The sequence below is a fragment of the Myodes glareolus genome, chromosome 26, assembly GCF_982192425.1.
Source record: "Myodes glareolus chromosome 26, mMyoGla1.1, whole genome shotgun sequence".
Taxonomy (NCBI): Eukaryota; Metazoa; Chordata; class Mammalia; order Rodentia; family Cricetidae; genus Myodes; species Myodes glareolus.
In genome coordinates this window covers 45907060-45925127 of record NC_142051.1, presented here as the reverse complement: position 1 = coordinate 45925127, position 18068 = coordinate 45907060, and the positions used below count along the sequence as shown (strand labels likewise).

The following is an 18068-nucleotide window of genomic DNA, read 5'->3' as shown; positions in this document are numbered from 1 at the left end:
GAGAATTCATGATGTCATTGATTTTTACCACTGAGTAAAACTCTAATGTATGTATGTTCCACACCTTCTTTAACCATTCTTCTATTGAGGGGCACCTAGGTTGTCTCCAGGTTCTGGCTATTACAAATAGTGCTGCTATGAGCATAGTTGAACAAATACTGTTGTAGTATGATAGGGCATCTCTTGGGTATTTTCCCAAGAGTGGAATTGCTGGGTCCTGAGGGAGGTTGACTCCCAGTTTCCTGAGAAACCGCCACACTGATTTCCAAAGTGGCTGTACAAATTTGCATTCCCACCAACAATGAATGAGTGTTCCCTTCACTCCACATCCTCTCCAGCATAGGCTATCATTGGTGTTTTTGATTTTAGCTCTTCTGACAGGTGTAAGACGGTATCTCAAAGTTGTTTTGATTTGCATTTTCCTGATCGCTAAGGAGATTGAGCATGACCTTAAGTGTCTTTTGGGCCAATCAGTTTATAACCTCATGTAGTCTCTCTGTGTGATTTTCTTTAGGACTTGCCAGTTGTGGGAACTGGGCAGGACAGAAATCCCCAGAGTTGGCCCTCATGATATATTGCCTGGCCTCTGCATTCTGATCTTCAAGCTAGCTTTATTTGTTAAAATGTAAAGTATAACTATAGACATATCTCATTAATATAGTGGTACCTAACAATACACAGGTAGAGATTTAAGTTTTGAAACACTGATGATGAAGAATTTCTATGAGTAAAGGAAATATTCTATTATTAACGACTTTGAAGTAGAATATCACCAAGGACTCTTTCTTCCCATTTAGAAACATGTCCTTGACTGTCAGTAAGGCAAAAAGGCTACCTTCTGACTGGGAAAAGATCTTCACAAACCCCTCATCAGACAAAGGTCTGATCTCCAAAATATACAAAGAACTCAAGAAACTAGATACTAAAACTCTAATTAACCCAATTAAAAAATGGGGTACTGAACTGAACAGAGAATTCACAACAGATGAACTCCGAATGGCTAAAAAGCACTTAAGGTCATGCTCAACCTCCTTAGCGATCAGGGAAATGCAAATCAAAACAACTTTGAGATATCATCTTACACCTGTCAGAATAGCCAAACTCAAAAATACCAATGATAGCCTATGCTGGAGAGGATGTGGAATGAGGGGAACACTCATTCATTGTTGGTGGGAATGCAAACTTGTGCAGCCACTGTGGAAATCAGTGTGGCGGTTTCTCAGGAAACTGGGAGTCGACCTCCCTCAGGACCCAGCAATTCCACTCTTGGGAATATACCCAAGAGATTCCCTAACATACTACAAAAGCATTTGTTCAACTATGTTCATAGCAGCACTATTTGTAATAGCCAGAACCTGGAAACAACCTAGGTGCCCCTCAATAGAAGAATGGTTAAAAAAGGTGTGGAACATATACACATTAGAGTTTTACTCAGCGGTAAAAAACAATGACATCTTGAATTTTGCATGCAAATGGATGGACATAGAAAACGCTTTACTGAGTGAGGTAAGCCAGACCCAAAAAGAGGAATATGGTATGTATTCACTCATAAGTGGATTCTAGCCATAATTAAAGGTCTTTGAGCCTATTATTCAAGATCCTAGAGAAGCTAAATAAGAAGGTGAACCTGAAGAAAATCATGTACTTATCCTCCTGGAGATTGGAAATAGACAAGAGTCCCAGGTAACCGCGGGTGCATGGGGGGGGGTGGGAGGGTTGTTGGAAGGGGAGAGGGTTAGAGAGAAGGGAGTAAGGGAGGAATGAGGAAAACTCGGGGGACTGAGATGGGGGGAGGGAGGAAGGATGGATATGGGATCAGGGAAGAATATATCTCAACTAAGGGAGTCATTTTAGGGTTTACAAGAGACTTGATTATAAATGGGATCCCAGGTTCAAGGAGAGATCCCCAGATTGTTCTCTGGACAGAGGAGAGGGTGCCTGAACCGTCCTTGGCCTATAACCATACTGATGAAGATTTTGTTTATCACCATAGATCCTTCATCCGACGATGGATGGCGATACAGACGGAGACCTACACTGGAGCACCGGACTGAGCCCCCCATGGTCCAAATGAGGAGCAGAAGGATGAAGAAAATGAAAAAAGAAATCAGGACTGCGAGGGATGCGATCACCCACTGATACAAGGGGACTGATATAATGAGAGTTCACCAAGGCCAGTTGGACTGGGACTGAACGAGGACGTGATCCAACCAGATTCTCTGAATGTGGCTGGCCAGGAGCCTTTCTGAAATGCCATTGACAATGACACTGGGACTTGCTACCTCTGCATATACTGGATTTTGGCTATCCAGTCTGTTTGGATTCTCACCTTCCCTGGACCTGGAGGGAGGGGGGAGGAACTTGAACTTCCCATGGGGCAGGAAACCCTGACTGCTCTTAGGGATGGAGAGGGAGGAGGAGAGGGAGTGGGGGGAGTGGGAGGGTGTTTGGAGGAGGGGCAGAAATGGAAACTTTTATAATTTAATAAAATAAAATAAAAAAAGAAACATGTCCTTGAATGTAGAAGATTCATGAAAACCATAACATTCTACAAATTTCGTAATCAAAGAAAAACATTACAAGAGAACAAATCAAGGATAAAATGTCAAATGAAGGAGTACACAAACTTGGTAGTCTTTGAGTTTTCAAAGGTCTTTAGATAATTTAATTAGCAAAATAGTTCTTTCATTTATCCTAGCTGTGTAGCCACATCTATTGTGGTTGATAAACTAGTTGGAATATTTAGAACAAATTCAAATGAAACAATGTCTCTTGAATAGATTTCTTCATTTTTGTAGTCCATGGCGTCAAGAGCCTCAGATCTTGCCAATAATGAGTAGCTGACTCCCAAGATGATTTGGAAAACACAAAATATGAAAAGAAAATTTCCAAAGTGTAACATATAGAAACTATGCTCATCTTGATGCATTTGCATAAGGCAGGCAATGATTAAAACATCATGAAATGGCAGCAGTTTTCTTCCCTGAATTAAGGACACCACAGCAAATAAGTTCTCAATCAGTTCTTAAAGCCTTGAGGTACAGAGGCATAATGAGGAAATATGCTATAAATATTGAGAAGAAATTGTTGGAAACAAAGTACTTATTTCAGTGTGGTATCACTTTTATCTTGCCAATTCAAGGAATTAACAGAAATTTCAACACATTATATAAAAATTCTTGATAAAGTGTCCAAATTCATGCTTTAACTTCCTTACATATTTGTCATTATCACTAAAAAATTGCAGGATAGAAATCAATTTAAAAGTTTAATTAAAATAACACAAATTATCAAATCTCAAGAGAAAAATGTAAAATTTCTGAATGATTAAAATAAATGAAGAACAAGACTATTGATAGATTCTGAACCTGCAGAAAGCTAGCATTTCCTGATCCCCAAAAGAAAAGTTTATTAAGTTCAAGAATCAGCCCTTCTCTAAACTACCTACACAGTTAACACACCACTATCCAAAACTATTGTCATTGTGGAATGTTGTTTAAATAAAATTAATTAGTAGGATATATTTTACTGCTTTTCAATTCCTACTTCACTGGCATACAATAATAAAATATTAAATTAGGAAAAAGGTCAATTTGCCAAATTAAATTAGCTGGAAAGAGATCCATAAGAACATAAACATAAAATATACAGGACATGGTATGCCATCAAACAAGGAAATAATTTTAGGGCAACCAAAAGAGACAATTATTAAGAGAATAATAAAAATATCACAGTTAACAAGGAATAACAAGTAGATTGTGTGTTTCTCACCACACAGAAATAAATACTGTCATTGACAATAAATTGAAAATGAAGTCAATTTACCACTATATATTGCTTACACATCATAAGTAGATCACAGATTGTAAGTATCTTAATCTACAAAACATTTAAAGAGAATTATTTCAAACTGACTGTAATTGGGAATTTTTATTAATCAAAATAAAGGAAAGCAGTATAGAAGATTACAAATGGAGTATATTTTGTAGTACAAATTACAATACAAAATTAGCTAAAATGAGAAACCTAAAGATTTCTAACAAATCAATTATATTGAGAAAACCATTTAGGACTAAATATATTACATTTGTTCTAAATAGAATATCTTCTTGGAAGAGGAGGTGGAAAGATTATAAAAGTCAGAGGTAGTAGATGAATTAATGGGGCAATATTTCTAGACACTGTTGCATGTATGGATTCATAGAGACTGACAGCATGCACATTACCTATACAGATTCAAGTTACACAATACCACAGTACTGAAAAAAGAAAGTAGAAACCAAGTCCCATATCTTAACAAGAGACTACCTATAATTGATACCCTCTGAGGGGAAGAACAATATTTTCCAATGGGATGTCACTAGGTGTATCTACCATACTCCAGCACAAAGTTGATACCCAAGAGTACTTGGCCAACAGAAAATTCACTCCATGGGTTTGTTTTGCTTCATGTGTGTATGTGTGCATGTGTGTGTATGTGTATGTTCGTGTCTGTGTGTTGTGGGAAGGGTTCTTTCAAATTGTTTCATTTTCAATTTTTATCTTGTTGGTTTTTTGCTTCTTGTTTTTGTTTATTAATTTTTTTACATTTACTTTTGGGAGGTTTGAGAGGTAAAAGTACAGAGAAAGAGAATATGAGAACATGATGTTGGTTGAGACAGGAAGGTAGAAGATACTGGGAAAGAGAGGGGAGAAGAAAAAGTGATTAAATATTTTGTAGAAAAAATTTTAAAGCAAATTATTTATTGAAAATTTGATATGAACTACAAAAACAGTTTATCAAAAATGTTAAAATAGATAGCATAGAAAATAAATGATACAATAAACAACTACAGTATTTATTTTATAAAAAATCACAACAATGAAAAATATTTACAAAGGACAGTGACAATTTCAGTAGTTTCACAATGGCAAAGGATAGTGTGAATGTTCAAGACGTAAACACATACTACTAGAATTCATTCATGATTGTTTCCTAGTGTTTACAAATAGAAGCATCAAGAAGAAAGCCTTATTCTATTATAACTTAATAACCTTTGCAGGAGTTTTTCCATAGAAATTTTCATCTCTGAGTTTCTCAAAGTATATATTAAAGGATTCAACATGGGAGTGACAATTATATAAAAGACAGTAATGGCCTTATCAACAGGAAAGCTAGAAACAGGTCTAACATACATGGAAATACAAGGTGCAAAAATGAGGAAAACCACAGTGATATGGGAGCTGCAGGTGGACAGGGCTTTCCGCCTCCCTTCCTGACTGTGAATCTTTAGAGATCTTAGGATGATTCCATAGGAGAGTAGGAGGAGGATGAAGATCACTAAACACATAGCCCCATTATTGACAATGGCAGAGAGGCCAATGAAGTAGGTGTCAGTGCATGCAAGAAGCAATAGTGGGTATATGTCACAGCCAAAGTGATCAATGATATTGGGACCACAGAAAGGAAGTTTATACACAACAAGAACTTGAAACAGAGCATGCACAAACCCTCCTGCCCAGGCCATCACTAAGAAAAGGATACATACCCGTCGATTCATGACAATCAAATAATGCAGGGGCTTACAGATAGCCACGTAGCGATCATAAGCCATTGCTACCAGAATTACACTATCAACACCACCAAATAAATGTTCTCTAAAGAGCTGGCTTATGCATGCTGTGAAGGAGATGGTCTTCTTATCACGGAGCAAGTCTACAATCAACTTGGGTGAGATGGCAGTGGAATAAACAGCATCCATGACTGACAGAGAGGCAAGAAGGAAGTACATTGGGGAGCCCAAGGAGGGACTGATAATCACTGTCGCCACAATGAGCAGGTTTCCCAACATCGTGACAATGTAGATGAGTGAAAACATAACAAACAATACTTTCTGCCCCACAGGACCCTGAGTGAAGCCCAGCAGGACAAATTCGGTGACATTGTTGTTCTGGCCCATTTATTCTTCTCTCAGGTTTGTTCCAGAGAAGGAGCTCAGGAGAACAGGGCCTGCCACAAACTGTGAACAAGACTATGAACTCATTCTGTTATAAAACAGTAGTAAGCCACTAGTAGGCATTTAAAGAACTTCCCCTTGAAAAAAGTTCCATCACTTTCTCTCAATAAATCTCTTAAGTCCTAGGTTTGTCTCATTATTAGTGTCTCTCTAGACAAAAATGTATACAGAGGTATCTCTGTCCCCCAAACTTTTAAATGTGGTTATTTAAAGCACATTACACCTCGACATTCATAGCAGCAAACAGAGTAAAACTCTCTCCTTTAAGAAATTTGAGAAGTGGTTGTGTCATTAAACTAAAATATATCTGCTTGTATTAAAGAAAAAGGTTGAGCTGGTGATATTTGTAGAGAATATTTTAAAATATGAATTTGTGCAATGCCCATAGTAATGTTTGTCCTCAAAAATACATGCTAGAGGGCATAGAAACTACACCTCACAAGAAAATTTTGGTCATCATACACATCTCATTCAATCTAGAAATTAAGTGAATTTTGAATTTCACCAAATACCTCAAACATTATTGAACACATCCTTACCAGAAATAATTAATTCCTCTAACTCTGACACTTTTAGTAGATACAGTTTCATGTGGAACTGTATTTATTTATTTATAGTAATCAGTAACACAATTACATCCACCAGAAGGTTTCTCACAAGAATTTTTACTTTACCTTAACTAACCATTGCTCTTATTATGCCCTGCAACAGCAGACCGTTTATGTTTTTCCAGAACTCTCAGGAAAAACTAAGAAGAGATATAGAGGGAAATAGAAAAAGAAAGGAGAGAGTGAATACTAAATGGGGTATAGTGTTTATCCTAATACATTCTAGGTGCTGAGGGTCCTTATATAGAAAACCAATGCCTGGATCTCCAAATGCAGAACACTCAAAGAAAATGTGCAGACAGAATGCAAAGGTGCTGGATGGATTCATGTTCTAAACATAATTACCAGCATATCTTTGTTTGTATCCTGAAAAACAAAGGAGTTGGATAATATTTCAGCCTCTCCCAGTCTCCCAGTCTCTAAGCACTATTTCTTCTGAACTCTCTCTCCGCTGTTGTCATAATTTCCCTTTTCACATTTGCACAATATTTCCAAGTTTACCACTGCTTCCTGAATGATACTAAGTGGAGAATGAAATTTAATAACTACTGTGACAGAATATCTTTCATTTTATTGTACATGGTATAGCAAGAAGGAATATGAGAAATACTTGACACAAACAGAGCAGTGAGGAAAGCCATGGACCCTGAAGTCACACCTGGTTACAGCATGAGGTTCACTCAGTTTGTGTCATTCTGATCTTGATCATCTTAAAAAGTCTCCCTCTGTCTCTGTTTCAACATTTGTACCTCAGGGACTTCAATAACATCCATCTCCTAGAGTGTTTGTTGGTGTTCTTATGAAACACCTAAACACTGCCCAGAACATCAGACATCTCACTGGTGGCTGTGATCACTATTTTCAGATGGTTCATTGTGAGCATCAGCTGAGAAAAAGTCATGAGAATTTCTGTCCACTTAACAGGATTGAAAACATAATCTGGGTTAGAGAAAAAGGCTCATGTGTGTCTCATGAATCATTTTCTGGACTTGGATTAAAATCATGCATCTTAGAAATAATTTGTTTTATTATATGTCCTATTGTTATTAATATTTACCTGTGAAGAAATATAATTGAACTAATAGCAATCAAGAAAATTTCCTGTCCAAGGACTTCGTAGCAGAGGACATGTGCAGAGTCAGGATGGCTGTAAAAGCAGTTGGGATGCACCTTATACATGTCTCCTTCACATTTATACTGCCATCTGAACCAAAACATCTGTCCTTGTCATTCTTGAAGTTTCCAACTGCCATAGGCATGCCTGTCACAGAACACAGGGTTATCCCATAACTTATGTTCAAGTCTGTCTTCTGCCTTGTACTTCTACTCATTCAGTTACTTCAGTATTGATTAGCATTGGTTTTCACCAAATCAGACCTTCCTTAGTCATATATGATTATTATGTAATAGTATAATAGAGTTAATAGGCCACATAGTGCTGCAATTATGCATAATGTACATTATCAAAGGGTTGATTCTATAAACACTGTAGAATACTATGACTGTTTTTCATTTTGTTTGTCTTTTTTGTTTTTGTGGGGGTTTTTGGTGTTTCAAATCAATGTTTCTTCACAGCTTTGGAACCTGCCCTAAAATTAGCTCTTGTAGACCAGGTTAACCTCAAACTCACAGAGATCTGTCTGCCTCTGTCTCCTGAGTCCTGAGATTAAAGGTGTACTTCGCCACCACCAGGCTGTTTACATACTTCTTGAAAAATAATAGTATTATCCATTATTAAGAATATGTCTTTTTTGACATATAGTCTTATATTTTTAAAATGTTTTGCATATCACTTAAATTTTGACATCAATAAAGAGAAGTGAAATATATCACTGGACAAAAACAGATACAAGTGGAAAATATTGTCTGTTTCAATCAGAATCAGAAGGAACTGTATTATATTTTCTCTCATTTGTCAGTTTTGGACATTTAGGAGATATATAAATCCATATACTCACTGAAAATGTAAGATTGGAAGGGAAAATATCCAGGGAAACTATTCCGTTTTTTAATGCCATGTACAGTAGTACACAATACCAAACTAACAAAAGTCTGTGTTAAAAGGTGAGGCATTCCTGTGTGTTTTTCTCTATTTACATATATACAAATTCATTGGCAATTTTAAGATGCACACTTGAAATACAGCATCATGAAACTGAATAGAATAGATTTGATCTTGTAGAACTTAAGCATGTGTGAGGTTACAGAACTTTAATTTTCCTGTTTAAAATATTTTAACTGATTATGCATCTTTTTAAAAACAGACACAAAACACAGCATCCATAAATAAAAATAATAAAGCACTTTCATTTATACTACGTACATATTTCACTTGCTATTTGGCCATATGAAGTATAGTGGTGCAACTTCTCTACAAAAAAAGGCAAGTAGTCTGTGACACTGATAGCAAATATGCTTGTATTTTCTGATTAATATCGGCTTAGCTTTTAATTTTCCAATTTAGATACTTTTTGTGAGATCATAGGACTTAAAATATCAGCTGCATTTTAGGGTATCTCAGGAATCTTTTGCCTGCATTCCTTGTTGTGATCTTATATTCTCACAGTATGGTTTATCCTGATGCTAGCAGTTTTCTTACATAATCAATCTTTAAGATTATATCTACTTTAATAATGATAATCAGGAATAAATGGGATGTGAACATGACACTAAATAATGATTCTGACTTTTATCAATACCGTATAATCAAATAATCTCAAACACACTTTAAAAGAGAGTAACACATTGGAGAATTCTGTGGACTCTGGGTTATGTGCTTATGTTACAATGTCAGGATCATCTATTTACCACCTATATTATCTTACTATAGGGATTTTTAATATCTGAATCCTAGAGTGCTTTGTTTATTTTTGAGTTTTCTTCAAGATTTTCTCACTACTTGTGACCTCTAAATGAATTTTAGTTGTTAGTAATGCTGTCATTTGCGTCACTTTTAGGACATAGGTAGAAAAAAGTATTTTAGGAATTTTTTATTCTATTACATTTAAGGGTTCATAAACATTGTCTGTAAAGGATTATGTTTCAATTGGAAATGAGCAAAGGTAAACACATCTACATGGTATAATAGTGGTTAAGGATACATGCAATATCTTCACTTGCTGCAGATGTCAGCTGTGATAAACCTTCTATGTAATTCAAGCACGTTTCTGCTGTTACCTGGTATAGAAGATCTACAGCTGCCAGATTTGAAGCTTCAGACTGATGAAGACACACATATAGTTGAGCATAAGTGTAGGAAAACATACAGTTCTGCCACTTCCACACCTTATTTTTATGTGTTTTAGCACCTTTAAAACTTTAATCAGCATTGGGCTCCACCAGAACAAATTTTCTAGAAACCAATGTAGTTATTACAAAACAAAGTGAGAACAGAGTCCTTCAGTCATATCATACTTAAACCATGTAAACTAGACTACAGATTACTACAAATTTGATTCCATAAAAATTGGAGAATATGAATGTTTTAACTTCAAATTATTCATAATTACTTCCAGAAAAAACAACAATTAAGCCAGGCATTAAATGCTTTTATAAAAGATAGCTTTATTGTTCTAGAACTCTTTTCAACCACAAAGAAGAATTTTATGTCACTTAAAGGAATACAACTGCAACTAGATATGATTATATTAAGAAAATTAAATCCATCTTTGAAACACTAATATTGCATAGTCTTTTATTTGTTGATCCCAAATTTTCAAAGAAGTTTCAAACTGTATGTGCATAGAATAAAGGGAATAAGTGAGTAAATAAGTGAATAAAGGGAATACGTGAATAAACAATATAAGAGATAGGTGGTGGGGTGAAAGCAGCACAAGTGGATGTTTATGGAGGAAATAGGCTCAAGGTGCATTATATACCTATGAGAAAATGATCTTATGAAGTCAGCACAATAAAATTAACACTGTTAATTTTTAAGTGAAATATTTTACAACACCAACATAATAAAACCAAATGAATGAGGTTTTCCCAATGGATCATTCTTTACATATATGCTACCATACTGAATAATTTTAGCTTCATATGGAAGCACACATCCAAATGATGGATGGATTGTGCTGCTGTAGAGCTAAAAGAGAAAGATTCGAGAGTAGCTACTTGATAGACATTTGCTTCCCCACATACTGACCACTTGGAATAATATGCTATCCTAAATATCTTAATTTAAATGTATCTAACAATAGTTACACATCTTTGTTAATACATTCCACATAAGAGATGGAATAAAATAATAAATAAATACACTTGTTTTTTAAAACATAAAATGTATTTCACTAGTTATTTTGTAAAACAGAAAATAAATCAAATCAGCTTAGAAAAATACTTTGTATATCCTGTTTTTGTTCATGTGGTTTTGTGTAATTTTGTCTAATATTCCCAATTTATGCATTTCTTATGGGAATGCATGACCTTTAAGACATTAGCAAAGGCATATTTGATTTATGTGGTTTTTCTTGTCATCATAAACTTACATCTTAGGTCCAATTTTTGTTCTGGAAAATGACAGATTTTTTTAATGTATTGATTACTAATTCTTTATGTGCTTGTGTGCTTTTGATAGCACATGGTAACTTAAAGGGATGCAGTAAACACAGAAAGACTATCAAGTGACAGTACCCAGCACATTTCATTTATACTCCCCTTTATCTCAGTCTTTTTGAGAGGTATAAGTGTATCCTAGTGAATAACTAAAATAAAAACCTTTAAATATAAAATCAACACTTACTATAAAAGACAGTTGTATAGTCTTATCCTCTGAGAAAATATCTACAGAAAAAAATCTGCATTTATGCAAGTATACAAAAGTTAATAGAATAAATAAAAATTAATTTGTCAAACTTCATTATTTCCCGACACACAAAAAATTGATCTCTAAATTAATTATGTTACTTTTTCTATTCAGTCCACTGAAGTGAAACACTCAAACAAGTTCTTTCTTTAAGGAGATATGATAGGATTGACATACCTCATATGTGTATTAGTACCTAACAATGCAATGGTAATGATTTAAATTTTGAAACACCAATGATGAAGAATTTCAATAAGCAAAAAAAAATCTCCTCTCTTTAAAGAACTTGAAGTAGAATCTCACTAAGGCCCCCTTTTTTCCTGTTTAGAAATATGTCCTTGTATATTAAAGGTCCAGGAAAATCAAACCTTTCCACAAATTTTCATAATCAAAGATAATCTCTACAAGAAAAACACAATATCTCAAGGACTAAATACCAAATGACAGCATGCTCCAGCTTGGCTGTTGAGTTTTCAAAGGCTGCTAGATCATTTAATTAGAAAATACTTCTTTAATTTATATTAGCTGTGTGGGCATCTCTATTTTAGTAGATAAGCTAATTAAAATATTTGGAACGAATTCAAAAGACATAATGTCACTTGGACAGGCTTATTCACTTCCATAGTTTCCAGAGATAAGGGCCTCAGATATTGCTAGAAATGAGTAGCTGACTTTTAAAGTGCTTTGGAAAACCTATGATGTGAGAAAAAAATTGTCAAAGTGTAATGTATAAGAACTATAAGTTACATGTTATGATGCATTTACATAATACAAGCAATGATTAAACCAGCATGAAATGTTAGCAGCCTTGATCCCTGTAGATAAGGACACTACAGCAAAGCATGGTCTCAGTAAGTTCAGAAAGCCTTGAGGTGCCAAGTCTGATAACTGAGCCTTTTGCATCTCTTCGAGCTGAAAATTGGTGTTTTAACTTTTGGAGAAACAAATTTGTTAAATTAAGCATTGGATCTTTATGATTAGTTCCATAATGATCTTTATTATTTTCATCTTATCCCTTAATTTCTATCCAATATCAAGCTATCTTTGCTATTAGAAAAAAATTGATTCTTTGTTTGAGGGGCACCTGGGTTGTTTCCAGATCCTGGCTACTACAAATAGTACTGCTATAAACACTGTTGAGCAAATGTCCTTGTGATATGAGTGTGCATCCTTTGGGTATACGACCAAAAGGTGGTATTGTTGGGTCTTGAGGTAGATTGATTCCCAATATTCTGAGAAACAATCAGTGATTTCCAAAGTGGCTGTTCAAGTTTTCACTCCCACCAGCAACGGATGAGTGTTCCTCTTACACCTCATCCTCTCCAGGTTAAGCTATCATTGGTGTTTTTGATCTTAGCCATTATGACTGACTTAAGGTAGAAACTCAGAGTTGTTACCATTGCATTTCCCTGATGGCCTAGGATGTTGAGCATTTCCTTAAGTGTCTGTTGGTCATTTATAATTCTTTGGTTGAGAATTCTGTTTAGATCTGTGCACCATATTTTGATTAGAATATTTGGTAATTTGATGTTTAGTCTCTTGAGTGTTTTATGTATTTTGAAGACCAGTCCTCTGTCTGATGTGGGGTTAGTGAAGACCTTTTTCCAATCTGTGGGCTGACATCTTGTCTTAGTGACTGTGCAGTTCCTCAGCTTCAGGAGGTGCCTTTAATTAATTGTTGTTCTCAGTGTCTGTGCTACTGGTGTTCTATTTAGGAAGTGATCTCCTGTGTCCGTGCATTCAAGGCTACTTCCCACTTTCTCTTAAATGAAGTTCAATGTGCCTAGATTTATGTTGAGGTCTTTGATCAATTTGGAGTTGAGTTTCATGCATGGGGATAGATATGAACCTACTTGCATTCTTCTACATGTTAACATCCAGTTAAGCCAGCACTATATGCTGAATTTGCTTTCTTTTTTCCACTGTATTATTTCAGCTTCTTTGTCAGATATCAGGTGTTCATAAGTGTGTGGTTTAATATCAGGGTCTTTAATTAATTCCATTGAATCAAATCTATCTGCTTTTGTAAAAAGCATCTATAAAAATTGTCATTTTTACTATGTTGATCCTACCTATCTAAGAGCATAGACGATCTCTCTGTTTTCTGATGTCTTCTCAGTTTCTTTCTTCAAAAACTTAAAGTTTTTGGTATAGAGGTCTTTCAGTTCTTTGGTTAATGCTATCCAAGGATATTTTGTGTTATTTGTGGCTGTTTTAAATGGTGATGTTTCTGATTTCTTTCTCAGCCCCCTTAATGTTTGTATATAGAAGCGCTATTATTTTTTTGAGTTGATCTTGTATCCTGCCACATTACTGAAGATGTTTAACAGCTGTAGGAATTCCCTTGTAGAATTTCTGGAGTTATTTATGCATACTATCATACCATTGTAAATAGCAAAAATTTGATTTATTCCTTTCCAATTTGTATGCTTTTGATCTTTTGTTGTCTCATTGCTCTAGCTAGTACTTCAAGTATTATGTTAAATAGATAAGGAGAGAGTGGACAGCCTTGTCTTGTTCCCAGTTTTAGTGGATCACTTTATGTTTCTCTCCATTTAATTTAATGTTGTGGTACATTTCCAAAATGGAGTACTACTTAGTGACAAAAACAATGATATCTTGAAGTTTGCATGAGAATGGATGAGTAGAAAAAAAAACTGTCCTGATTGAGGTAACCTAGACCCAGAAACACAAACATGGTATGTACTCATTAGTGAATACTAGATGTAAAGCAAAAGGTAAACAGCCTAAAGTACATAATCCCAGAAAAACTGGGTAGAAAAGAGAAGCTTAGAAGAGATACACATGGATCACCCTGGGAAGGGGAAACAGACAGAATTTTCTGAGAAACTTGGAGTCAGGGCTGGGGGGAGAAGGGAGGGTAAAGGGGGAAAATTAGGGAGAAGGGGAGGAGGAGGAGATGAGAAATTATTTTCACCATAATTTTCACATATATATTATCTACATGGATTGTTACACTGAACTTCATTCAGAGATATACTTACTATTCAATGAAAATTTAGTGGAGATAGAATATAATTCACTGTCATCATTTTACTCATTTAAGAAGGAGAACAAGTGTCCATAAAACAGCTCTAGTTATTTTTAAACACACAAATCCCCAGGTTTATGTATTGCTAGCTTTGCACATTTGACCCCAGAGCTTCTTCATAACCTTTTTGACCTCCTCATTTCTGAGGGTATAGATTAAAGGGTTCAGCATAGGTGTTAACAGGGTACAAAATACAGTCACAGCTTTGTCATTGGGGAAGGAAGTCATAGGCCTCAGGTACAGGTATGAGCAAGGTACAAAAAATAAGACAATGACAGTTACATGAGAAGCACAGGTAGACAGGGCCTTGCGACGACCTTCTGAACTGTGATTCCTCGGGGAGTGAAGGACGGCTATATAGGAAACAGCCAACATAGAGAAAATGAGCAAACAGAGTGACCCACTGTTTGCATCAATCAGAGGCCCAAGAGTGTGAGTGTCAGTGTAGGCCAACTCGAGGAGTGGTACTAAATCACACATAAAGTGGTCAATGATATTTGGGCCACAGAATGGTAATTGGGCCATAAATAAAATCTGTATTCCTCCATGGATGAATCCCAGGATTATAGCAGACCTCACCAGGAATATACACACAGGTCGGCTCATGATGGTTATGTAATGCAAGGGCTTGCAGATGGCTACATAGCGATCAGAGGCCATGGAAATCAGCAAGATGATTTCAGCTGCAGTGAAAAAATGCTCAGTCAAAAGCTGAGTCATGCAGCCATTGAAGGATATGCTGCTTCTCTCAGAGATCAAGTCATAGATCATTTTGGGTGCTATGGAAGAAGAGTAGAAACCATCTATAATGGACAAGTAGGACAGAAAAAAGTACATGGGAGTAGCCAGGGCTGGGCTGGTGAAGATGGTGACTGAGATGAGTGTGTTACCTGCCAGTGTGATCAAATAGATTACTAAGCATACAATAAATAAGAGTTTCTGCAGATCTGGATCATGAGTCAAGCCCAGGAGGATGAATTCTGTGACACTGTTCAACCTTTCATTGGTTTAGTGCAGGCTGAGGCCATATGGTCATCTGAAAAAAAGATACAGTGTCCCATTAATGTTATTATAAAACTTAACTGAAATACTTTGTTATCTCATTGTTGTAACTGCTGAAATAGAAAAGCTACATTTACTTCTACACTTAATATCACTTTGCAGACAATTTTGAAGATGGGAAGTAGGTTAGCTTACTACTAATACTTTATTATAACATCACAAAAAAACAAAATCTTATGCTTGTTGGCTGAAAGTTATGTGTCAACCTAACAAAAAAAAACCTAGGGATAATCTCAAACTTGACTTTCTTCATTGTTTTTTTTTCTTGTGGGAAAATATAAATCTCCACGTATTTGAAACTACATTTGCACATGAATGTGAATGTTAAAATCTAGGAACACACTGTACATGAAATTTATTGGGACACTAAAGAACAAAAGCCATACTGGATGTAAGACTTCTGTATGATTCCTCTGTACTATATGAAGTACATGAACCAGGGACAGACAGAACTACAGGGAGAGTTACTTTCTGGATTACAAAAGAACATCTTTTTACAGCTCACTGAGTATAATTAATCTAGAACAGCAGCTTTTCTGCCTGACTTACAACATCCCTTCTTTCATGATCCCACTCTTTGCACATGTAAAGGCTCCAAAGTCCTTCTGTGTCCTCACAGTATTTCATAAATTTTCCCAGATGTTGAACTATTTCCTCATTTAGGATTATGTTCAGGGTTAGGTAAAATTCTGCTGGGCACTCACTGTTTGTAATAGAGTTATATGAGGTGAGTGTGCCTAGGAGAGGGCTGGCTAAGAAAACAGATTTTCTGTTTTTGGTATACATCCAATCAAATCAGTGAATTTACAGTTTTCATTGATAACCGGTGGGAATGTTGATGTTATCCAAAAATGTTTTCTTTTAATTTCTATACATGTGGACTTTCACTAGCATGGCGGTGTTTCTACAAAAAGAGGAGAAATTTTATTCTTTCTCTTTCCCTTTCTGCCTCTTTCCACAACACCTGCCACAAAGCAAGCAAAATAATTTTCTTCCCATGACATCCACATTCTGGATGGAGAGGTCAGCATCAAGGCCCCTCACCCACAATATGAGTGAGGAAAATACATTTGGTTTTTAGAGAAGCTTAGTCTCTGAGTGGCTCCCTTTTATTCACTGGACCTGTATATAGGGACTAAATGGTTAATCATTCTCAATGTACTTAAATTAAAGTTCTAACTTCAAAATATCAGTGTGGAAAATGGAAAAAGTGAAAAGTCCTCAAGATGTTATAAACAAGACTTCAGAATCAGAGTATTTAATGACGTTACTGAACATAGTAATTTAAAAATGACTTTAACCATTCTCAATATCACCTACTTGATTATTCCTACAGATTATTTAATGTTACTGTGTTTCATGTTTTTATTTTCATAGCAAAATATTATATTTTGAATCCACAATAAGATTACAAGTTCCAATTCAGTAAGAATAAATTGTTCAAATCAAGTGAATCGCCTTAAAGTATGTAAAGAAACAATGCAGTGTAGTTGAAAATAGAGATGTCCTTGTTTGAAGTTTAGTGTAGATATTGTTTCTTTTCCTTTGAATATATGCAGCACAATTTTCCACAGACTCTGTGAACTGACATCTCTCTAGACAGTTCTCCAGTGTGCATATTTTCATTCTTTTTATTACCAGTGTCACAACTGACTCTGAAACAAGCTATTCCTGAGATATATTTGTAGACATGTGTTTCCATAATATGTAAATATACTTCAAGTTAAAAGAACTTGAAATAAGGCCAAATAATTCAAATCAGAAGGCATTTGTGTATTGCACTATAAAATGTGTGAGTGCATAGAAAAGCTAGAAAGGATCTGATTTCCTTTATCACTCTGGGTGTCTGCTTTGCTTCTTAGTAGCCTTTGAACATTGTGTAGAGAGAATTTCTTTCCATCATAACTCAGGTTTTCCTGTAACTTACCTTTGTATAAACTCACTGAGACCAAGCAGTGTTTCTTAAACAAATCTTGTTACCACATCTCTATTCACTGGCTCACAAAACCTGTGGAATTCCTTCTTCCTTGATGCTAAACAAGTGTTTAAATAGATTTCCAGATATGATATAGGATCTGGTAATGTTTTGGTCTCTCAAGTACCCAAAGGACTGATAATTGTTTCTGTTGAAATACTTGCCAAGACAGAGTTGAGGTCATCTGCACACTCCCACTTGGTGCCCACAAACTTCATTAGCAGTGACTTATTTTAGGAATGCACTTGGGTGTGTGTTAAATTGGTATATACATTGAAGTTTAAGATAAGACCTGAGTGCTATATTTTTGAAAGCTCTTTATTAAAATTTTGTAAATTTATCTTGTTAATTATAGTTTCATTGATGCTGGCCTAGTATATGGAGTAGTTTTAAGTATAGTTTATAATTCAGAGAGTGGCCTTATCACAAAAAACGTGATTAGGTTAAAGGATACTGTTACTTAAAGGTTGAAATGACAGTACCCAGGAATTAGGGATTTTGATATTTTCATTAATGGCCCATTTAGTCAACAAGATAAAACAGGACACTTAGCTACTGGACAGGAATT

General features: G+C 35.5%; 2 protein-coding genes across 2 annotated transcripts; both read right to left on the bottom strand.

The window, feature by feature from the left end:
- Positions 1 to 4997: 4997 nt before the first annotated feature.
- Positions 4998 to 5939, bottom strand: LOC146894040 (olfactory receptor 4A8-like). Its single transcript, XM_085690061.2, has one exon. It carries the CDS (start codon positions 5937 to 5939, stop codon positions 4998 to 5000), a length of 942 nt encoding a protein of 313 aa, XP_085546187.2.
- An 8599-nt stretch (positions 5940 to 14538) lies between these two features.
- On the bottom strand, positions 14539 to 16091 carry LOC125400879 (olfactory receptor 4C45-like). The gene is made up of 2 exons (XM_048435004.3): positions 16075 to 16091; positions 14539 to 15460 (listed from the first exon to the last, which is right to left on the bottom strand). Exons 1-2 carry the CDS (start codon positions 16089 to 16091, stop codon positions 14539 to 14541), a joined length of 939 nt encoding a protein of 312 aa, XP_048290961.2.
- Positions 16092 to 18068: the final 1977 nt, after the last annotated feature.